The 24771-nt window shown below is 43.6% G+C and overlaps 1 protein-coding gene across 1 annotated transcript in view; it reads right to left on the minus strand.

Moving 5' to 3' along the window:
- CHRM4 (cholinergic receptor muscarinic 4) overlaps window positions 1-12751 on the minus strand; it is a 71626-nt gene extending 58875 nt beyond the window's left edge. Inside the window, exon 1 of the mRNA XM_060763833.2 lies at window positions 12410-12751. Coding sequence (XP_060619816.2) covers window positions 12410-12452 — 43 coding nt within the window. The 5' untranslated portion in view covers window positions 12453-12751. The remainder of the gene's footprint in view (window positions 1-12409) is intronic.
- Window positions 12752-24771: the final 12020 nt, after the last annotated feature.

Here is a 24771-nt window from a genome sequence, read left to right on the forward strand (position 1 = left end):
TTGCCCCATGAATAATTTGCAAAGTGCTCCAGGCTTCATGGCAAATTATATGATAAAACTATGGGATTATTTGAAAATAAACTACCAGTAATGTTGTTGTAATGTTGTTGTGCTTGTTAGTGAAAAAGGTGGCATGGGTCATCTTCTGCTGGACTTTGAATTGATACAGAAATGTCTATTGCCATTCCATTGTCTATAACCTGAAAAACTGACAGTTTCCTGGACAGCCCAAGGAAAATGTTAAAAAAACAAAACAAAAGCAAAAGACGACCAAGTTGGAAGAACTTGGGGCCACGGTGGTTCAACAGGTTAAACCATTTTGCTGTTGAATCTGTTGACTTAAAGGTTGACTTAAAGGTTGGCAGTTCGAAGCCACGGGTTGGGTGAGCTCCCATTGTTAGCCCTAGCTTCTGCCAGCCTAGCAGTCTGAAAATATGCAAATATGAGTAGAACAATAGGTACCGCTTCGATGGGAAGGTAATAAAAGGTGCCCATGCAGCCATGTTGGCAACATGACCAGGAGGTGTCTCTGGACAACAAGCTCTTCGGCTTGGAAATAGAAAGAGCACCTCCCTGTGGCCAGAGTTGAGCACCACCTCCAGAAGCCAGAGATGAAAGGGGAAGCCTTTACCTTTGTTATGTGTATTTGTCTGTCATTGTTATTTCACTGTATTAAAGGCATTGAATGTTTGAGTATTTCTGTATGTTGTAATCCACTCTGAGTCCCCTCGTGGAGATAAAGTGTATTATTATTATTATTATTATTATTATTATTATTATTATTAGCACAACAAGATGAGTCCACAGCAGACACTCTGCTGGCTGTTGTAGTGGATCACACGTTGGACACTTCCCAAGTGTCTAGGACTGTGTGATGTATCAGCGAATAATGCATGCAAATCCCAGTAAGGTGGCCTCCTGCAGCTGGCAGATGGTAATTTTGTCAGCGCCAGTTGTGTATAAGTGCAGGCCAAGGTCTTTAGGCACTGTATCCAGTGTGCTGATCACCACTAGAACCACCTTGACTGGCTTGTGCCAGAGTCTTTGCAGTTCGATCTTTAAATCCTCATATCGTGTCAGCTTTTCCAATTGTTTCTCTTCAATCCTGCTGTCACCTGGAATTGCAACATCGACAATCCATACTTTGTATTATTATTATTATTATTATTATTATTATTATTATTATTGACTGCACATGATGGTTTATGCTAAAGTAAATCCATTATTTCTTTCTTTAGGAAGCAAGTCTGCTCTGCTACAGTGCCTATCAAGATTAACACTAAATATTTGTGCATGGGTGTATTGAAGCAGCTGTCTGCATGTTTGAAAAATACCACTGGGATGCCATGTACAGGAATCATGATCCTGCTGTGCCCCTTCTCTTCCGCTAATGTCTCTAGGGAATCGTTGCCTTGCACAATGCTGACAAGCTACATCTGGTTTACGGCATCTTAACTGATTCAGCCAGTTAAGGCCATGCAGCACTCTGGGTGCCTTCAGAAAATGGCACACCACCAGAGCTTTGGGGAAAAAATATTTTTTAGACTATAGCTTCCATGGTGGCTGAGGGATTCAAGGAAGGTTATTCTCAAAACTATAACTTTTCCAAGCTCCAGGCAAAATGTAGTCCTTACAGGCTTGCAAGAGTATTCAGGTACAATTAATTTTGCTTCCTCTCTAAAGACTTGCCTGTTTCATCTCCAAAGTTGAGATTTCACCTCCAAACAACAAATCATTATAGCTAATAAGGAGCAATTAGATGACAAAGAATGAATCTTTCCGCCGCTTCCCTGCCCTTCAATCGCTTCCCTGCCCTTCAGTGGTTATAGAAAAGTTGCTACCAATTTGCACATAAAACAGCGCTTTTTAAACAGTGCTTAATAGTGCATTCCATTAGTCCAAAGAGTGCTCTTTGCAAGCTTCTGGGCAAAGAAATTAAATAGATGCAGTCATATTAAATCTCATACCTGCCACAGGCCTTAGTTCTCTGCCAGCTTTTTCTATGAAGAAAGGCAGTCCCAAATTCTCCAGGTTTATAATAATACAATAATATAATATAATAATAACTTATTTTTGTACCCCGCTTAAGCGGCTGAAGGGGAAAAGGAAAGGGCCTGAGCAGGCCCGTAGCCAGGATTTTGTTTCGGGGGGGGGGGGTGATGTTTTTTCAGGGGGGTTGGGGGGGCTGAGTTTCGGGGGGGGGGGCTGAGTCTGAGTGAAAGAAGGTCTAGCCTAGCAAAACTTTCGTATCATTACCCCAATACCCCCATGCATATGGGATATATTGAGTATGGTGATCAGATCATGATATGAATAAACATAACAGTTTAAATAATGCACCACCATGAGAATTTCGGCTACATGCCTGGGCCTGAGGCTGTTAGGAAATGTGGGAGTTGAAGTCCAAAACACCTGGAGGGACAAAGTTTGCCCATCCCTACCCTAGCCTAATGCTATTTTAAAAACTTGTCATAAAATGAGGATAAAGATTAGGGATTTCTCTGTTTACAAGTACTTGACTGTGGTGTCACAGTAACTATGCCCCTAGCTATAGACTCTTAAGTCTCCACCGGACATTTATCAGGCAGCTGGCAGCTCTTCCTCCCTAAATATAAAGGGATACTTCAGAAACACAAGCTAGGAAAACCCAGTGTCCAGCAGAATGACACAGATCACCAAAACCCTTGACAATATGTTCCAGTTTTCAAACTTGATCCAAGCCTACTTTCAGGAACATGTAAAATGTACTTTCATTTTCAACCAAAATAAAAGCAGACTTATAATCACTCTAATTATAATCACTATTAAAATCAAGGCACTCCAAGTACAGCATAACAAAACCGGTACATAAGTATAAAATAATATCACATATAAATTATAAAAACAACCACTATCAATTTATATAAAGATCACACAATTTTTAAAACACAGATCCTCTGTAGTTAAACTAGGCCCCAAGAGAGTGTGACAAGGCCAAGGCCAACCAAAGGGTCTCCATGGCTGTGTTAGGATTCAGACTATGGTTTATTGGAGTCATAATCCAAATCGCTATTCCATCCTGGCTCTCAGCACATCAAAAATACCTATTTTTTTAAAAACCCGGTTAAAAGTATTTGTAGCTGTCAGTTCATGTCTGTTTTAGAGGCCTCCATGGCCCTAGGAAAGGTTTAGGGGAGAAAAGTGACCACTGAAGTCTTCTTCAGTTGCCATCCTCAATCTGTAAACTAACTCTCGTATAAACATCTTTCTTGTGTCCCAAAATTGGAGATGTATTTGAAATTTCACTTGAATCCCCTCCTCCCTCTTGTACACATATGCTCAGCAAATCATCCAGGGGCTTATTGACTATGATACGATGAAACACATATTTTGAAAAAGATTGCTTGACGCTTCATGTAAAAAAAAGGACGAGCAATTGCTATTTACTGTTTACTATAACATTGCTTTCTTCACCCAGTTGACTGCCTTTCCTTTACAATGAAAGCAAAAGTATTAAGTAAGCATCCTTCTTGAAACGTACGTGAGTTTCATTTTGCGTTTATTATATCCTAAAATATTGTACACCTGGGCTTCAAAGCCCACACAACAAGGGAACAAGCTACAAATAAGGACTAGCCCATCCCCTTGTTGGAAACAAAATGTGACGTCTTGGTTATTGTCATTCACCAGATTAACAAAACCCAACAGGCAACAAGTCTTTTTCTGCAGTTCTCCTCGTAATTGAATCATATTAATGATTCATCATTTTTAGTCAGATTAAAAAGAAATTACACTAAAGATAATCACACTCATCTACTAAGGTCAGTATATATCTAAACCAGGATAACCCATTTAGGTGTATTGTATTAACCTTCATTCACTGAGCCAGTCTCCAATGAAATAACTGCACCCCATATATCAATGTTATATTACCTCAAGATTAGACTATGGCTGTCTATATCTTCTTTTGGTTCATCTAAACCAGGTATGAGCAAACCCAGGCCCAAAGGCTGGATGCAACCCACTGGGCTCTTTTCTCAGGCCCTCCTCTGTCTCACCATCCTATCCTTCCTTCCTTCTCTCTTTCCTTCCTTCTCTCTTTCCTTCCTTCCTCCTTCCCTCCCTCCTTCCTTCCTTCCTTCCCTTCCTTCCTTACCTCCCTCTTTATCCTGCCTTCCCACCCCTTTGTCCTTCCTTCCTTTCCTCTTTCCTCCCTCCCTCCCCCCTCTCCTTCCTTCCTTCCTTCCTTCCTTCCTTCTTTCCTTCCCTTTTGTCATTCCTTCCTTATCTCTTTCCTCCCTCCTGCCTTACATTCCCGTCCATCCTTCCTTCCTTTTCTTTTTCTTTCCTCCTGGGGAATGTTTAGCTGCGAGAAGGTAGAACAGGAACATGAGAACCATGTTTCAAGATTTTAAAAGAGGAGGAAGAGGAGGAGGGGGAACCGACTTTCTGCTGCTCTAGAGATCAGGGCATAAGGAACCAATGGTTTCAAATGACAGGGAAAGAAATTCGACTAAAAAGATTAGGAAGGACTTCCTGAGAATAAGAACTGTTGGAGAGTGGCATAGGCTGCCTGAATGTGTGGTGGAGTCTCCTTCTCTGGAGACTTTTCTGCAGAGGCTTTCTATCAGGAGTGTTTTGATTGTGCCTTTTTACACAGCAGGGGGTTGGACTGGATGGCCCTTGGGGTCTCTTCCAGCTCTAGGATTCTAGGATTATATATCAGGCGTAGGCAATTCAGGGTTAATGGATTTGCTCCTTCTCTCCCATCTACCATATCATCCTAACCAAGGCTAATCCTTTTGGGATCCAAACATTTCCTATCTTTACTTCACTTTCTACCTCTGAAACAGAAGAGGAAAGGGAGGAAAGGGCAGGGAGGGAGGCTTGGGGAGAACACCCTTCCTCCCAGCCCGCCCACCCCACTCCAGCCCACCCCACTCCAGCCCACCATGCAGCCCCCAAGTTAAAAAGGTTGCCCATGCCTGATCTAGACATTGTACATTCTAGATCTGACAAAGAAAGCCAATGCCTGCAACAGTTTTCATGGCAATACTAATTCCTTAATCATTGAGGCTGAATATGACATATGCTTCACCTTAATTGCATACTACAAGAATCCTCTGGATTCTTACAGCTGGGCTACCCAAGGTTGCACATCTGTGGTCTCTGATCACGTATTGCTTAGAACATATACACCTAACTTCAAATGAGAGCCATTTCCATCTTAAACTATAAGTAATTTTATCACATCACAAAGCTATTTGGCATCCATTTTTGTAGACAAGAATAATCAGATGCAAAGAACACCTTGAGTATATGTACATACGCATGCATACCTGGCTTAATATAACTATAGTCCATGAAAACATGTGACACAAGTTTGTTACTATTTAAAGGTGCCAAAATAGTCCTATATTATTTCTGATGCAACAGATTAACACGTTTCCTCCTCTAGAAATCCAGAGAGCATTTGGGAATATTCTTTTTTCAAACTCTTTCTCATATTCTTTTCTCGGTCTCTCTCTCTCTCTCTCTCTCTCTCTCTCTTTTCCCTTCCTCTTTCTCACTCTCTGAATGAAAATGATGGCCCTTCTTTACTGTTTTATATTCTATTTTAGACTTCCAAACTATCTAAAACAAAAGCACACCATTCCTCGTGGACATGTACCTGGTAGCTATTTATGTGAGAAATGGAGCTATTGACAGTGTTAAGCATGATGTTGTTGGGGTAGATTTGGTATTAGGCTTTGTTTGTTTTGGTCAGCTGGGTTTTCATTGGCAATGGGTGCATCTGTTTAAGCTCAGAGTTTCTATTTCCCATTTCCTGAGAGATGCCATTGTCCTGCCAGACAGGACTGGTTTTCCTGGAACAGGACCTTCTGCTTTGTCTTTCAATCAATCATGGTCTGTACAAATGTTATGAATTATGGGCATGGAAAGACACCAGATCCCATCTGGTCCTAAATTAAGCCACGTCAGCCCTGGTTAGCACTTGGATGAAAACTACCAGTGAATATCAGGTGCTATAGGCTACATTTCAGAGGAAGTAACTGGCAATAACACCTTTGAGTATTCTTTTCCTAAGAAAACCTTATGAAATGTATTTTTTATTCTGTCAGAAGTAACTTGAGAAAGTGCAAGTTGCTTCTGGTATGAGATAATTGGCTGTCTGCAGAGATGTTGTTAGCATCCTATGTGAGGCTTCTCTCATGTCCCCGCATGGGAAACTGAAGCTGACAGACAGGAGCTCACCCTGTCTGGTGAATTCAAACTGCCAACCTTCAGGTCAGCAGTTCAGACAGCATAAGGTTTAACCCATTGCACCACCAAAGCTCCAGTATGAAATTCATGGACTCACCATAGGTCCTCGGGTGATTTGATGGGACATACACACAAACAATATTTAGACTGATTTAATAGTCTCACCCCAAAGAACCATGGAAGTGAGAGTTTCGTGAAAAAATTCTATAGATATCAAATATAAAATTCTCAATAATCTCACCTAACTATAACTCATCATTTATACCTATCCTTGCATAAATTCCAAATATCTGTATTCAGATGTGTCAGATTATGTGCACTATGTCTAGTTTAGAAGAACAACTCAGGAACCAGATAGTTAGCGTAAATGACTCTTGACATCTTCCTTTTGACTATTGCACTCTTAAATATGCTAAAGCATACAAATGTTGATTTATTCATCAGATTTGGATTTGTTGAACTAAGCTTGACAAAGGTTCAACACACTCCAGTTTAGTTCTCTTTCCCTCAAGCACATTTCAGATGTATTTATGTGCCCTTTTAAAAAAAAAGTTCAGCATTTGCATACTGACTGGGGAGAAAATGCTGGCTTATTTTGACATCAACTTGTAACATCATTTTTATTTTTTTTAAAAAACAACCTCAGTTATCTGAAATATCTCCAAATCTGGATTATTTCTGGTAAGTCAGAGTCCCATTTATTTTTAATTATCCCAGCTATACACAAATATAGCTGGGATATAGATAATTATTTTTAATTATCCCAGCTAGTCATAAGCATCATGGGAACACTTATTTTTACAGACATGTGTCATTTGGTTAAAAGTTTTTTCCCCCCATAGTGGTATGTGGTGGGTGGAGACACTCAGTGTTTTTATTTAAATTTATATGCACGCAGGTGACTAAACTAATCCATCTAAACTAAATTAATAATTTGTTCTAACAACCTGTTCACTATTCGTGCCAAAAAAACCCCATTGTTTACTTACTTACAGACATCTAAGAATAGGGATATTTATTTGAAAAGGAACCACTGAAACACAAGGTGGTTTGGTACTGTAAAAAGACATTTCTTTGGCAGAGGAAAAAGAAAGCCAGGTGTTTGCTCTGATGCCAAAAAGCTCCTGCTCCCATGTCACTAGACACAACATTTGCATAAGGGGCTGCCACCGAAATGAACAATATGGCATTGCACCCCAATTAAACCATTATTTAAACATGACCACAACAAGAGGACGGTGATGGTTAGAACATCATGTTATACTTCTGCCTGTCTTGCTTATTTACCCAGGGCTGCTCTGAGTCATTTTACACCCTTTAGTGTATACAGTGACGGAGGGAAAACGCTTCTGGGCAACGCTACGAGGATTTCTGAGATCAAAAAGTACATAAATATAAAACAAATAGTTCGGAGATGAGAATTCAGTGCTGGGATGATGAAATCCTTCAAAAGAGAAGGACTATTCGTTTTCTTGGGAGCCAAGAGAGGGTACAATAACAAAAGCATGTAATAAGATAGGAGAAATCATGCACCATCTTTCAAGCTGGAAACCTATATCTCCTTACAGGAGAGTTAGCTCCTGAACTCAATGGGACTTACTTTTGGGTAGAGTTGTTTTGCATTGCCTAAAGAAAGTTCAATTGAAGTAGGAATGACTTTTGGGTAAAGAAATTTACTATAAATTTCACAATTTGTATATCGATCTGGTAAGCTTGGGATGCCAGTTTATTTTTTCTGAGAAGTATAGAACTCACATGGCTACTTTTACTAAGGCACTCTCCAACCCTCAAAATATGGTAGTTTTGTAGATTTGATGAAAGAGATTTTAAATCCACAAAACACAGAAACCACATTTTCTCCTGATAAAACTTTGCTGTTGCTGCCCTAGTAAAAGGCCATATGTGATTTTATAGGCAAATGTGTCTATATTGCTGTACACACAATGCACAACCACACACATATCATCAGATGTTGGCCGCTCCCAACAAACACTAGACTGTTATTGCATATCATATCCTGAACCTAAAGGGTGTCCTTAATTGATCTGCAATAACTTTGCCAACTTTCACCCTCCTGCATCCTTGGCTTTCCTACACCTGGCCCTTCTCCCCTCTTCCTCCCCTTCCTTATATTCCTTCTCCAGTATTATAAGCCCTATGAGGAACGGCTTAAAGAGCTGGGCATGTTTAGCCCACAGAAGAGAAGGCTGAGAGGAGACATGATGGCCATGTATAAATATGTGAGGAGAAGTCATAGGGAGAAGGGAGCAAGCTTGTTTTCTGCTGCCCTGGAGACTAGGACACGGAAAATGACTTCAAGCTACAGGAAAGGAGATTCCACCTGAACATTAGAAAGAACTTCCTGATTGTGAGAGCTTTTCAGCAGTGGAACTCTCTGACCCAGAGTGTGGTGGATGCTCCTTCTTTGGGGGCTTTTAAACAGAGGCTGGATGGCCATCTGTCAGGGGTGCTTTGAATGCGATTCTTGGCAGTGAGTTGGACTGGATGGCCCACGGGGTCTCTTCCAATTCTATGATTCTATAAATTAGAATAGGAGCCCCCAATTCTATGATTCTATAAATTAGAATAGGAGCCCCCAGTGGTGCCATGGGTTAAAAACCCTTGTGACAGCTGAACTGCTGACCTGAAGGTCGGCGGTTCAAATCTGGGGAGCAGGGTGAGCTCCTGTCTGTCAGCTACAGCTTCCCATAACAGGACATTAGAGAAGCCTCCCACAGGATAGTAAAACATCCAGGCATCCCCTGGGCAACATCCTTGCAGACAGCCAATTCTCTCACACCAGAAGCAACTTGCAGTTTCTCAAGTTGCTCCTGACAAGAAAAAAAAATTGGGCTGAAAGCTTAATGAAGCAAGGTCTGAGGTTTGCTTCTGTAGGTAACCTAAGCTGCCACCTAAGCCGACAGCAGCTGAATATACGTAAAAATTAATTTCTTATCTACCTTTGCAGTGACAGGACTGAATGTGTCTTTCTGCTGAGGGAGATAGCTCTCCTCTGACTCATATAAAGTGCCTTCCCTTAATTTTTCTGAACCTCATCCCTTCTGCTACAACTTACCTCATTCAGCAACTTCCCCCAACTGTTTGCCAAGCATATTTGAAGGGTGGAGAGAGGGCTATATAAGGGAGAAGGGAGCAAACAATCACTAGCACTGCCTAAATCTCCCCCTTTCCTAGTGAAGGATCTTCCTTTCACATTCTGGAGTCCTTTTGTGAACTCTGAACAACCTTGAAAGAATGACAAGGACACTGAAGCTGCATTGAGTCACCTTTCATGAACTTCTCCCATCTTTTCAATGCCAACAGCCCTTCCTTTGGACAGCCCAGCTTTTTAGTTCTGTGGTGTGGGGGTGGTTACGGTGTTGGAGTCTGGCCCTGAAGATTAGGGTTCAAATCCCCTGCTTGGCCATGGAAACCCACTGGGTGACCTTGGCCAAGTCATAGTCTCTCAGAGGGAGGCAACGACAAGCACTTTTGCCAAGGAAAACCAGTGACAATATCACCTTAGGCCATGCATGGGCAAACTCGGGCCTTCCAGGTGTTTTGGGCTTCAACTCCCACCATCCCTAACAGCCTCAGACCCTTTCCTTTTCCCCTGAGGCTGTTAGGGGCCAGAGGCTGTTAGGAATGGTGGGAGTTGAAGTCCAAAACATCTGGAAGGCTAAAGTTTGCCCATGTTTGCCTTAGGCAATGTCGACAACATTTATTGGGTCAAGGGCCCCAAATCCCCAGCTGCTCCACTCCAGCACACCCAAATCACAAGAAGAGAGCAAGAAAGCTTTGTGAACTCCCATTTCCCTTGGTTGGTAGTTCCTAATGAGCCCTGCCTTTAGTCAAGAGGGATGATGATCCACATTTGCATAATCCTAGATTCCGCTTCTGGGATGCTAGTACCACCCGAATCAAGGGGACCTAGTTCTGAAGCCACTTTAATCCTCAGGCAATTTCCATATTCAGGTGCTTTGTTAGAAGAGCAGCTATATCCAAAAGGCTCCCAACAGACGTGCCTTTGCTGCAATATCTCTCTGTAATTCACCCTCCCTATTTCTTCTCTCTCTCTCTCTTGTGTTCTCATAAGGTTTTGAGAAGAAGGGAGATGTTCTCTCTCTTTCTCTCCCTCTCTCGTGTTCTCATAAGGTAGCATTTCTCAACCTGGGGGTTGAGACCCAGGGAGGGGGGGTTGTGAGGGGGTGTTAGAAGGGTCACCAAAGACCATAAGAAAACACAGTATTTTTGTTCGTTACAGGAGTTCTGTGTGGGAATTTTGTCCCAATTCTGTCATTGGTGGGGTTCAGAATGCTCTTTGGTTGAAGGTGAACTATAAATCCCAGCAACTACAACTCCCAAATGTCAAGGTCTATCTTCCCTAAACTCCACCAGTGTTCACATTTGAGCATACTGAGTACCCATGCCAAATTTGATCCAGATCCATCATTGTTTGAGTCCACAGTGCTCTCTGGATGCAGGTGAACTACAACTCCAAAACTCAAGGTCAATGCTCACCAAACCTTTCCAGTATTTTCTCTTGGTCATGGGAGTTCTGTATGCCAAATTTGGTTCACTTCCATCGTTGGTGGAGTTCAGAATGCTTTTGGATAGTAGATGAACTATAAATCCCAGCAACTACAACTCCCAAATGTAAGGGTCTATTTTCCCTAAACTCCACCAGTGTTCACATTTGAGCATATTGAGTACCCATGCCAAATTTGGTCCAGATCCATCATTGTTTGAGTCCACAGTGCTCTCTGGATGCAGGCGAACTACAACTGCAAAACTCAAGCTCAATGCTTCCTGTATTTTCCGTTGGTCATGGGAGTTCTGTGTGTCAAGTTTGGTTTACTTCCATCATTGGTGGAGTTCAGAATTCTCTTGGATTGTAGGTGAACTATAAATCCCAGCAACTACAACTCCCAAATGACAAAATCAATCACATCTGTATTTAAATTTGGGAATATCGAGTTTTTGTGCCAAATTTGGTCCAGTGCATGAAAATGTATCCTGCATATTAGGTATTTACATTACAATTCAGTAGCAAAATTAGTTATGAAGTAGCAACAAGAATAATTTTATGTTTGGGGGGGTCACCACAACATGAGGAACTGTTGAGAACCACTGTCACAAGGGTTTGAGAGAAGGGGAAAATGTGAAGGAACGGGGTGGGGTGAAGGAGAAAGAGAGAGGAGGGAGCATTACTGTCCCATAACCTGAGTGAACTGGGGTGACTGTGCAGACCCTCTGAAGGTAGTGCTTCTCCTCTGGGCTTCCAAAAGACTGGGAGAGATGATGCCTGCTGGGCAGCCATGAACCTCAAGTTGGTTTGGGGAAGAAGGGGCTCCTCAATGGAAGGAAGCATAAGGCAGGCAGTCGCTGACCGGGGAATCCTCTCTCTCCTCTCCTCTCCTCTCCTCTCCCTCCCTTCGCGGGATGTCTGTCTGGGGGTCAAGCTCAGCTCTGAGGAGCGGCTCCTCTCACCCTTTCGCTCTCGAGGGGTGGCGGGGGCATCCCTCGGGTCTCCAAAAGGCCCGGCAGCTGACCTATATGTGGCTCTTCTCTCTCTGCTCTCCTCACCCCCGACCCCAGCAAAGGGCATCCCAAGCTCTCTTCAGACTTTGCAAAGACGACCTCCCTGCATCCCCGCAATGCCTACGAGGGAGAGCAAGGGCACAAGAGGAGCAGAGTGGCAAAGAAGTCGGAGGAGGAGACGGGCGAAGGGACCGGGGTTTCTGCTCGCCACAAGCCAGAGCTATTGTCCACACAAGCTGTGTGGCATGGAATTTTGCCGGATTTGTAAGCCGCCTTGAGTCCCCTCGGGGTAGAAATGAAGTATATACATAAATAATAAATAAAGAAGCGGACACCCACCCCCCTCCCGGAGACCTTTGGCCTCGCCCTCGACCCCTCCCCCTGCCCTCCCCTCATTTTCCCTCCCAAACCCCCTGACCCCGGAACCCAAGAGCCCGACGGGTCCAAACGTCGCTCCCAAACCCATCCTTTCTTTCTCGTTTGCCATGGGACACCCCCCCCCCCTCGCCCTTCCTCGTTTGGTGGGGCCAATGGGGAGAAGGAGGAGGGTGGTTTAGGGACCCCGCATCCTCCCCAGGAGCCCTGCCCCGTCGAAGGGTCCTATAGGGGCCGGACTGAAACTTACCCGCCATGTCCCAGCGCTTGTCGGTGGCGTTGCCGGAGCCCATGCCCGCCTCTCCTTCCCTCCCTCCCTCCCGCCTTCTTTCCCGGATCAGGGCAGGAAGAGGAGCCCTGGCCCTCGCTTTCGCCCTCCAACGGGGTCCGCTCCGAGGGACATCCTGGGGGCTGCCAAGTGGGGCCCGGAGGGAGGACGGAGGCAGGCGGGCAGGGAAGGAGGGAGGGAGGGAGGGAGGAGGGCGCAGACTGGCCAGCGCTCCGGGAGGGAAGGAGGGGGGCGTGGAGACAGAGAGAGAGAGAGAGAGAGAGAGAGAGAGAGGGAGGGAGGGAGGGAGGGAGGGAGGGAGGCAAAAAGCGAAGGGAGCCCGCACAGCGCCCTGCCTTCCTCCTCCTCCTCCTCCTCCTCCTCTTCCTCCTCTTCCTCCTTATCCTCCCCAGATGTGCTCAGCGCTCCAACTAACTCGCAGGCGCACACCGCCCTCTTCCCCCCACCCCCCACCCGCCGGAAAACCAACCAGGCAGCCTTGGGGGGGGGGGGGGGATAGAGAGAGAGAGAAAGAGAGAGAGAGAATCATGATCGTGATGTAATGGCGCCTAGTCCAATCATTTAAGCGCTACTTGGACTTCTTTCTTTCTTTCTTTCTTTCTTCAGCCTGGGAACTGGGTTGAAGTGGGGCTGCCTCTGGGAAAGCGAGGAGAGGGACCCAGAAGTGTCCTGTCTTCGCCTCTGGGCCCAACCACTCCGACCTGGCTGGTGGGCTTCGGGGAAAGGGTTGTCGGAGCAAGAAAAAAGGGGGGAGAGGAGGAGGAATGAGGCGGCTGGGGTCTCTTCCCTCGGGTGCCAGGGCCCTTGGCGAACTCCGGAAGAGAAAGCTGGCCTGTGCCTGTGTGGCAGCCTCCGGGAAGGTGGCAGGATTGTTGACACGCCGGGCACCTGGAGCAGGGAGGCGCCCGACCCGCCCCGGCCCTGGCCCTTCCCTTGCCGCCCTTTGGCTCCCTCGCAGGCAACAGGCAAAGCCTTTCAGCACCTGGACAGCTCCGCGCAGAAGAGGAGGGGGGCCGAGGAGGAGAGCCGTCGAGTAGAGGAATGGGAAAGGGGCCTCAAGCGGCACAGAGCCTCAGTTGCGCCTGGGTCTCTTTTTCTCTGCTGCCCGGCTCCCCTGAGTGGTAGACTTCTTCAAATCTATATAAATAAAAATGTAATGCTCATTTGTAGGATTAACAGAACTCAAAAACCAGTGGGCCAACTGACACCAAATTTGGACAGCATACTCCTAACAACCCAATGTATGTCCTTCACTCAAAATCTTTTGATTTTGTCATTTGGGAGTTGTAGTTGCTAGGATTTATAGTTCACCTACAATCAAAGATCACTCTGAACTCCCCCAATTATGGCATTGAACCAAACGTGGCACACAGGACTCCCATGATCAACAGAAAACACTAGAAGGGTTTGGTGGGCATTGACATTGAGTTTGGGAGTTGTAGTTCACCTACATCCAGAGAGCACTGTGGACTCAAACAATGATGGATCTGGACCAAACTTGGCATGAATACTCAATATGCCCAAATATGAACACAGATGGTGTTTGGGGGAAATAGACCTTGACATTTGGGAGTTGTAGTTACTGGGATTTATAGTTCACCTACAATCCAAGAGCATTCTGAATCCCACCAACGAAAGAACTGGGGCAAACTTCCCAACAAGTGACTAAAAACACTGAAAAACACAGCAGAAGAGACATAAAAAGCCAAAAAACAAAAAATACTTTACAATGAATGCGCAAAGCCACATACATATATACACAAACACACATATACATAAACACACACACACACACACACATATACACATATATACAGGGGATGGCTAGTAAATAATAAAAAATAAAAACTTTATTTATACCCCGCCACCATCTCCCCAAGGGGACTCAGGGCGGCTTACATGAGGCCAAGCCCAACAATACAATATAACAGTATAACTAACACAACCATAAAGTAAAACAAAAAATACAATACAATACAAAAACCATTATAAATAACATATCAGCAATAAGACACAACATTTAAAAACATAAGGATCCAACACTGTGGGCAGGGCCAATTCTGATAGATTAAAAAAATTAAACACTGGGTGTGACAGCAGTGAAATGAGTCTGAACAGGGGTTTTAGAGGGCAGGGTTGGGTTAATTGCCCCAACAGGTAGAATAAAGTGCTTCAGAGGACATTTTGCAGAGAATTGGTCAGAACAGGGAATTATTAATCTTTCATTCAGGGAAGGCACATTGGAACAACCAAGTTTTCAAGCTCCTCCTAAAGACTGCGTATGTGGGGGCTTGCCTAATATCTTTAGGGAGTGAGTTCCAGAATCGAGGGGCCACCACAGAGAAGGCCCTCTCCCTCGTCCCCACAAGTCACACCTGCGAAGAAGGTGGGAGCAAGAAAAGGGCCCCTCCGGGCAATCCAAGAGATCGCATGGGTTCATAAATAGAAATGTGGTCTCACAGGTTGCCACCCTATACCCCGATCCAGCTTACAATCAACCTGGAGGACCTCTGTCTTGTCAGGATTGATCCTAAGTTTATTCATCCTCATCCAGACAGTCACAGTGGCCAGGCACTCATCCAGCACCCAAGGAGCTTCCTTGGAATTAGGCGTAAAGGAGTAGTAGAGTTGGGCCTCTGCCCTCTTTTCAGAAGTGGCTTATGGTACACCAGAGTAGGGACACCTCTGACCTTAAACCAGGGATGGGCAAACTTTGCCCCTCCAGGTGTTTTGGACTTCAACTCCCACCATTCCTAACAACCGGTAGGTTGTTAGGAATGGTGGGAGTTGAAGTCCAAAACACCTGGAGGGCCAAAGTTTGCCCATGTCTGCCTTAAACACTACACAAGATTGGTAAAATCAGCAAGCAGTTTATTGTAGAATATATGAATGCAAAGCAGTAAATAAAATAGCAAAACAGTAAGGATCCAAGATAAGAAATAGTCCATAAGCTTCAAAGGAAAACAAGATCCATGAGTACATTAACAATCCTTGAAACTAGGCACTTGAATCCATGAAACAAGTCAGCAGGAAAATCTCATAGACAAAACTTAAGCTTCTCAGATCTCATGACCTCTGAGGATGCCTGCCATAGATGCAGGTGAAACGTCAGGCCAGAATGCTTCTAGAACATGGCCATATAGCCAGAAAAACTTACAGCAACCCATTATGGGCATTCTTGATGGACAGTGATTTAAGATGCAGTCCATAACACCTGGAGGCCTGTAGGTTGTATACCCTAATTCAAGAGTTTGTTTGGTTATTTGAATAGCAGACTTTTAAACCTACGGTATGGTAGTTTTTTTTTTAAAGAGGGACAGTTATTTATAGGAGAAACCTCCTCTGGACTTTTGCCTGTGTGTGTGTGTGTGTGTGTGTTTAAGCACTATCAAGCAATGCCTTATGAATGGCTTAGTGGTTCCAACTTTGCCTACCTGATTTACCCAGTTCTCTATCTGGCTCAGGGCACATTTTTGAGACACCCATCAGCCTGACTGCCTTTCTTATCACTGGGTTAGCTATTATGACTGAGCATGCAGCAGTACTTAATGGAATAGCATACAATGTGCACTTTGGGGTTTTCTGTCTGGAGGCTAGCTCCTTCGTGGTTGTTGTTTTTTAAAAAGAAAGAATTTCACTAACCATCACATTCCCCTATCTCTGCCATAGATTGTGGTCAGAGAGGATTTTGATGGTTAAACTAGATTGAAGCTTAATCTGGATCTGCTTGTGGATCTGTGGATGAATTGCAGCACATTGGCAAGCATTTGTGACTTGTTTAACAATAGCAGAGGCAGGACAAAACCTCCCCATCCTAAATGATACTGTCAAATTGAAGATAGATTTTTTTGAACTGATAAGCCACTCTTTATTGGAAGCTTCAGAGTAGTGCACAATACATTAAAAACAAGCGAATCCAAACACCTTACAAAGAAAACAGTACAAAAGCAGTGACCATCAACTGTTAGTCAGCAAAGTCTTATCTGAAGAAAGCAGGGAAGGGTAGGCACATATTTACCATTAGTAGGAAGGGCATTCCAACCTGTCCTTATGGCAACAGGAACAGATTTATGTCTACAAGGACTGAGAGCTCCATTCAGCTCTGGAACATAAAACCTGAACTAAGAATCCTTTCATTCTAAGTGTGCATATCTTTTACAAAGCAGACTCTGCCAGACTGAAGTCTGCCCACTCCTACTCTAAACCGCAGAGCTTGCTCAGCACTAAATGAGAAGTTTCTGGGCTGGCCAAGAAGGGCACCAGCTAAGACAATAAGTCATAGGTGGAGATCCTACAGAGTCTTACATTATGCCAGCATAGCTGCACTAGAGTTACTGGAGGGCACCATTGTGTCCAATCACGAAACAGGTGTGGACTCGCTTGCTCTGCAACATTTGATCCAACTGTCCACACATCACTAAGGATCACACTTGCAGAGCCTTCAGGGCAGCTCAATGTCTTGCACAATATGTTGTTGAAAACTTTCATGGCTGGAATTACTGAGTTGATGTGAGCTTTCTGAGCTCTATGGCCATATTCCAGAAGCATTCTCTCCTGACGTTTCACACACAACTATGAAAGGCATCCTCAGAGGTTGTGAGGTCTGTTGGAAACTAGGCAAGTGAGGTTTATATATCTGTGGAATGTCCAGGGTGGGAGAAAGAACTCTTGTCTGTTGGATGCAACTGTGCCTTGTCTGTGTTTGCAAGTTCTTTGCAAATGGTGTGAATTCTCTCTCATAAGAGGTTGTGTTCCAGGTGGTCGTAAATACAGTGAGTCTGTGGTGTGTTGTAGCTCCTTTTGGATGTGAGAAATTGTGGGATAGTATTGTTGTCTCTGCAGCATAGAATGAAAGTCAGTAAGCACAGTAGATGTGCTTTCCTGGTCCTTAGTTTTTTCAATCTAAGTGTGTCTTGGAACAGTTTCTCCCGTAAATCTTGCACAATGATTTATGTTAGTTTCACATGGCTTCTGCAACCCTGAATAGGGTGCTACACTTTTCCACATCTACCAGAGTGCTATTGCTTAGATAATAGACTGCAAGTAGCATGAAGCTATTCTATTCATTTAATTAGTTTATATGTCACCTTTCTCCCAGAGAGGAATCCAAGACAGCTTCCAAAAACAATAGGTTAAAAACATGTAGCACACAATGTAAAAAGAATGAAAATCCTATAATACATTTTAAAATCAATTATAAACATATAAAAGTTAAAAGATATACAAATTCTGCCCAAACTACAACAGGATTCTGCACTGAGAGCAGCTTCTTCACAGTACTTCTTGAAAGAATAATTCACATGAAGTGTTTGCTGCCACAATCCACAATCCTGTTGCTGGCTTATGCCAGTAGCATGAATGCTTTTTAAGGAAAAGGTAGGTAACTGGCAGATCTTAATGGTCACATTGCTGCCCTGAGACCTTGAAGGGCTGTCTCCCACCAGCCACAGCATTTAAAATATGATCATTTGGGCCCTGGGGGGGGGGGGGGGCAATAAAAATAGCCCTTAAAACTACAACTGTCTCTACTTTCCCCATAGCAGGTTAAACCACCAGCTGCAGAAAATCTTGCCTACCAGAAGGTTGGTAGTTCAAAGCCACAGGTTGGGGTGAGCTCCCACCATTAGCCCTAGCTTCTGCCTGCCTAGCAGTTCAAAAACGATAATGTGAGTAAGATCAACAGGTACTGCTTTGGCAAGGAGATAAAGGGCACCCATGCCAGCAATTGGACCAGGAAGGTGTCCACAGACAACAGGCTCCTCGGCATGGAAAATGGAATAAGAACACTTCCAGGTGCTGGAGATGGAAAGGGGGAAGCCTTTGCCTCTGTCTGTGTTCTGTCTGTCTTTGTTGTTAATTGTATAAGACAGGCATGAGCCTTTGGGACATCAAGAGCTTGGAGTCGGCTATGAAGGGCCTCCAGCTCAAGTGAGGACCACAACTGTAACCACTTCCCCTGTGTTGAGTCCAGGAAAGTCCCAGCTTTCAGCACCGCAGCTCTACAAAGACAATCCCAACAGCTACAAGCTTTTGCAAGCTTTTACAAGCTTTGGCATTGAATTTTTGCCATATATGTAATCTGTAATCCATCCTGAGTCCCCTCAGGAAGATAAAGTGGAATATAAATAAAGTATATTATTATTATTGTTGTTGTTGTTGTTGTTGTTGTTGTTGTTGTTGTTGTTGTATTTTTCTAGGAGGTATCCAGTACCATCTTGCACAATGCCTTTGCTTCAGGTTGAAGCAAGCTACAATGCATCCCTCCCATTCTGGCCACTGATTAGGCAAGGGAGTGTGCCTGGGTGCCATCCAACGATCCTTGTGCAGTCAGGGAAGCGGCAGCAATTGTTAGCCACTCTTTCTAAAAATGTTAGTTAGATACACTATTTCCACTAGTGAAAACAAAAGTAAATATAACAAAGCTAGGTTTTCCTGGCAGATGTCATCACTTCCAAATGGAGTGGAGGAAGGAAATTAAAAAAAAAACAAGAATGTAGCCAGATGTTGTTCATGATCTACAAGGAGCATTTTATTATTTTGGTTTAAACAACCCATGACCCTGTGTAAGAACCTTCCCAAACTCTGTGTAAGTGAGCAATGAAAAGGTGGCTAAAAGTATATCCACCACCCCACCAAAGAAATTTCATTCAGGGATGACAGCAGTCATTGTGGTTCATGGACCAAGCCCAGAACTTCACTTTAGAGTAAACCCCACTTTGTTCTCCCAGTCAGTCCACAAGCCACCACTGATGACCACCTTGGATGACTTACTACGAGTAAAGCCCTTAATTGCTAGGGAACAACATACTTATTTATTCTCAAACTGTTTGAAAGACATTTCCAATTACACTCAACTTTCCCATAGCCTGCACAAACTCATCTATAAATCTAGCCTTCTTAAAATTATAAAGTGCTTGTTTATTTATTTAAGGGAGATTTTCACTGTCAGCAAGCAAAAGCTTTTGAACTTAACATAATGCTTTGATTCACCGTGTACATTTCTGATGCTAAGCATGCTTGGACATGAAAACAAACTTATATCCTTGGACTGAGCAACTGAGTTATAGACCTTTCCGCTGGCTTTGAGTGGATTATTCCTGTCCTGTTTCATCCTGCCCAGTCCACTCTGTAGCATCTTTTCCGGTGGGTACCACTGACAAGTGATGCCAGGGCAGGCCAAAACCATTTTGCTATATGGGACAAAGTGATGCTATATGGGACAAGTGATGCACTGACCAGTGATGCCAGGGCAGGCCAAAACTATTTTGCTATATGGGACAAAGCAACAAAAGACTTGCCCGCTCATGGACAGTGGTCAGGCTAGCTGAGGGATGTTGGGAGCTATAGTTCCATCATCATCATCATCATCATCATCATCATCATCATTTGGGATTACTGAGGCTACTCAGAATCCAAGAGACAAAAGGGTTGGAGCTTCTCTCTTTTTTTTTTTTTTAGATATGTACACAAAATTCTGGCACTTCTCTTTTGTATTCCCCACTTTTAAATACTTAACACACTAATAAATGGGAATTAGAGACCAGGTAAGCTTTTGACTCACAAGCATAAGCAAATGTGCACTGAAAATATTACAGGCAGTACATTGCATGCTGCATGCAAAGCCAAGAACTGGCTTCAGTTCTTGCCAGTCCTGGAAAGATTTCTCATAGGGCCAGCCAAGGCCTCTCCTCTTCCTTGTTTGGAACTATTCAGCGCAACATTGTGAGATGTGCAGTCAACTAAGTATTCAGAGCCAGTTTCAGGATAGCATAATGGTGGTGGAGATGGAAGATTTGCTCTCCATTTAGCACTGCCCCTTCCTACATGACACCTCATCATATGGGAAGGAAATGTGATTCCACAAATGCTTATCTTTTCCTAGATCCCCGTGTTTTGAAGTAACTGGACTAATTGAGAAACTCTTGACACATATATTGATATTTATTTTTATTCCTTGAAACGTATTTAGAACCAGTGTGGTTGGAAGGTCAGGATTCCAGTCCCTACTCAGTCATAGAAACCCATTGGACAAGTCACACTCTCTCAGCCTCAGAGGAGAGCAACAGCATATATTGCCAGGAAAACCACATGATAGTCTCTTCTTAGGGCACCATAAGTTGGAAATGACCTGAAGTCACACAACAAAAACAAAGCATATTTAGTAAGTTAAACACAGCACCCAGCCAAAGTTTTACCAGAATTCAATGGGACTTAAATGGGGTTAACTTCAGCTGAAACAGTATGCCATAGGGTGACTTGAACTTACAATCTGCTCTTGAGTTATGATGTTACTCATGAGTGGCTAGCCTCCACTCTCCAAGCCTCTGTACACAATTGAAGACGTGGCTTTTTAGACAGGCACTTGACCATGTTTAGAAACCCTAATAGAAGATATTTGAGGACTTAGAGATTATTTTACTGTGCACTTTAATAGACTGATATTGATTGCAGTTGTTTTATATCTGTAGCTATTGCTGCATTTTATTGATCTTAAGTGGGGGCGGGGTTGTGATGTTTATGTTGGTTGTTATTGCTTCTGTGTTATTGTCTTTGCACCTTTTGTATTTTGCATGTTTGCCCTTTGAGTGTTTTATGAGCCTCCCTGAGTCCCTCTGGGATGATGTTTCTCAACCTGGGGGTCAGGACCCCTGGCGGGGGGGGGGGGGGGGGTTGCTTGGGAATTTCAGAAGGGTCACCAAAGGTCATCAGAAAACATACATTTCTGATGGTTTTAGGAACCTCTTTGGCAGAGAAGACTGAAGATCTCTCCACCTGTCCTTCTCTTCCTTTTTGGAAATAGGAAGTCAATCATAGAATCATAGAGTTGGAAGAGACCTCTTGGGCAATCCAATCCAACCTCTTGCCAAGAAGCAGGACTCCTCCCAACAAAAGCCCTCCCTACTGTGATTGGCTGGCCTCTCAGACAGTCTCTCACCAAGAGGAGGAGGGGAGAGCAGGCATGCTTGGTGCATGGCAGCATGGTGCGCATGTGAAGGTGAGGGAGAGCATGCAAGGCTGGAGGGAGGATCACACCAGCGAGTCCCTTCAAGGCATGGTGTTTCTGTGTGGGAAGTTTGGCCCAATTCTATCATTGGTAGGGTTCAAAATGCTCTTTCATTGTAGGGGAACTATAAATCCCAGCAACTACAACTCCCAAATGACAAAATAAATTCCCCCTTAACCCCACCGGTATTCAAATTTAGGAGTATTGGGTATTTCAGCCAAATTTGGTCCAATGAATGAAAATACATCCTGCATATCAGATATTTACATTATGATCCATAACAGTAGCAAAATTACTGTTACGAAGTAGCAATGCAAATAATTTTATGGTTGGGTGTCACCACAACATGAGAAACTGTATTAAGGGGTCACGGCATTAGAAAGGTTGAGAAACACTGCTCTGGGAGAGGGAAGCAGAGTATAAATAAAGTTTATTAATTATTATTATTACAAAATTATGCTATAAATCAATATCAGTACTTCATGAAGGGCTACCTATAGTTTTAGGTCTTGCTCTTTATTGCTAGAGCAGGACATTTGTGACACATGCTTAGCTCAAAGAAAAGTGCTGCTCCAGCTATCTGATGTAGGAGGACAGATTTTTCCTCCCTAAAAATCAATAGTACATTTGTGGCCATTGACTGCAATGGTTTCTTTCTTTCTTGGAAAGATGCTACAGGTCAGCAGCTGATGGTACACAGATCAGCACTGGACTGCCGACTATCACTCTGAATAGCCCTACTATACAAGAACTGTCCATCAGAGCCAGGGCACTTCAACTCTGCTCTAAGATACAACACAATCTTCCCCAAATCCCTGAGTTACAAGAAAATCCATCTGAAGGATCCACTTGTCTAGAATAGCAGAACGCCATAATTGCCATAGAACCAGCTATAAATAATAATTGTCTGGGAATAACATTTCATTCCGTCAAGCTGATTCTCTTCTTTCCCTGCTGCTTTCGCTAAGCTAGGTTGTGCTTCTATATCCCAGTTCCTCAGATATTCTTGTCAGTGCAACAGATCAGGCGGAGAAGAGATCAGTGATGCTATAATAAAAACAGGGGAAGGAAGACATCCACAAAAGCAGCAGCTGTTCACATTTCAGCAGATGACACATTGATCTGAAACCCTGCAATTTCACCTGACATTCATTTTAAATATTGATGGGAATTTTCCCCTTCTTTTTCCAATACAACTTTGATTTCCCTTTTTTTTAAAAAAAGTCATTGGGTTTTGGTTTTTTTTACATTGATGTTGATGATGTTTCAAAGGGTTATGGGGTGCGTTTAAGCAGAATATCATGGGGGGTTGACTGTGGAGCTCAGCCTGATCTGTGGAGCTCCAAAAAAAAAAAAAAAACAACCACCCAGTGTTTAGCACCATGGACAGAGGTCTCATTCCTACACAAGGGAGACATTTGCTATGTAGGCTGCCTAAGAACAAATACTTTGGGTTGCTGTGAGTTTTCTGAGCTGTATGACCATATTCCAAAAGCATTTTCTCCTGACATTTCATCCACATCTGCAGGCATCCTCAGAGGTTATGACGTCTGGGTTGTTGTAGGTTTTTCGGGCAATATGGCCATGTTCTAGAAGCATTCTGTCCTGACATTTCACCTGCATCTATGGCAGGCATCCTCAGAGGTTGTGAGGACTGTTGGAAACTAGGAAAATTGGATTTAGAAGTCTTGTCTCTTAGGGTTAGGTGTGAATGTTTCAATGGGCCACCTTGATTAGGTTTTTTGGGCTGTATGGCCATGTTCTAGAAGCATTCTCTCCTGACATTTCACCTGCATCTATGGCAGGCATCCTCAAAGGTTGTGAGGTCTGTTGGAAACTAAGCAATTTGGGTTTATACATCTGTGGAAAGTTCAGGTTAGGAGAAAGAACTCTTGTTTGTTGGAGCTAGGTGTGAATGTTTCAACTGGCCACCTTGATTACCATTTGATGGCCTGACAGTTTTTAGGTGTTGCTTGTTACTTGTTACTACCATTTGATGGCCTGAAAGTTTTTAGGTGTTGCTTGTTACTGCCTTTGTTGAGAGGTGATTACTGTCCCTGATTGTTTCTTGTCTGGAATTCCCCTGTGTTTGAGTGTTGTTCTTTATTTACTGTTATAATTTTAGAGTTTTTTTAATATTGGTAGCCAGATTTTGTTCATTTTCACGGTTTCTTCCTTTCTGTTGAAATTGTCCACATGCTTGTGTATTTCAATGGCTTCTCTGTGTAGCCTGACATGGTAGTTGTTAGAGTGGTCCAGCATTTCCGTGTTCTCAAATAATATGCTGTGTCCAGGTTGGTTCATCAGGTGCTCTGCAATGGCTGACTTCTCTGGTTGAAGTAGTCTGCAGTGCCTTTCATATTTCTTGATTCGTGTTTGAGCAATACTGAGTTTGGTGGTCGCTATGTAGACTTGTCCACAGCTGCATGGTATACGTTAGACTCCTGCAGAGGTCAGAGGATCCCTCTTGTCCTTTGCTGAACGTAGCATTTGTTGGATTTTCTTGGTGGGTCTGTAGATCGTTTGTATGTTGTATTTCCTCATCAGCTTCCCTATGCGGTCAGTGGTTCCCTTGATGAATGGCAAGAACATTTTTCCTCTGGATGAAACATTGTTTTTAATCTCATGGCTGTCATTTATCAGTTTTGAAGTAAAGTTATTCTTTCTTCCACCACTTCATCTATAAATGGTTATCCATAATGTCTGTTGGAAATTAGGCAAGTGAGGCTTAGTTTCCAACAGACATTATCTGAGTTCTTTCTCCTACCCTGAACTTTCCACAGGTGTGTTGTTGAAGGATTTCATGACCAGAATCATTGGGTTGCTGTAAGTTTTCCGGGCTGCATGACCATGTTCCAGAAACATTCTCTCCTGATGTTTCACCTGCATCTATGGCACTCATCCTCAGAGGTTGTGAAGTCTGTTGGAAACTAGGCAAGAGGGGTTTGTATATCTGTGGAATGTCCAGTTGCAATTGGTTCTTGATCCTAGTTGCGGCTGGCCAATTGCAACATTCACACCTGCCTCAAACAGACAAGAGTCCTTTCTCCCACCCTCGACATTCCACAGATATATAAACCCCAATTGCCTAGTTTCCAACAAACCTCACAACCTCTGAGGATGTCTGCCATAGATGTGGCCAAAATGTCAGGAGAGGATGCTTCTGGAACGTAGCCATACAGCCTGGAAAACTCACAGCAACCCAGTGATTCCAGCCACGAAAGCCTTCAGCAACACAACAAATACTTGATCAATTGATCAGCTAACAATGAAAGCACAATCGGAATGGTGAATGATGAAGTGAGCAAATGAAAGTACA

Source organism: Anolis sagrei, chromosome 1 (genome assembly GCF_037176765.1).
Source record: "Anolis sagrei isolate rAnoSag1 chromosome 1, rAnoSag1.mat, whole genome shotgun sequence".
In the NCBI taxonomy this organism is placed as follows: Eukaryota; Metazoa; Chordata; class Lepidosauria; order Squamata; family Dactyloidae; genus Anolis; species Anolis sagrei.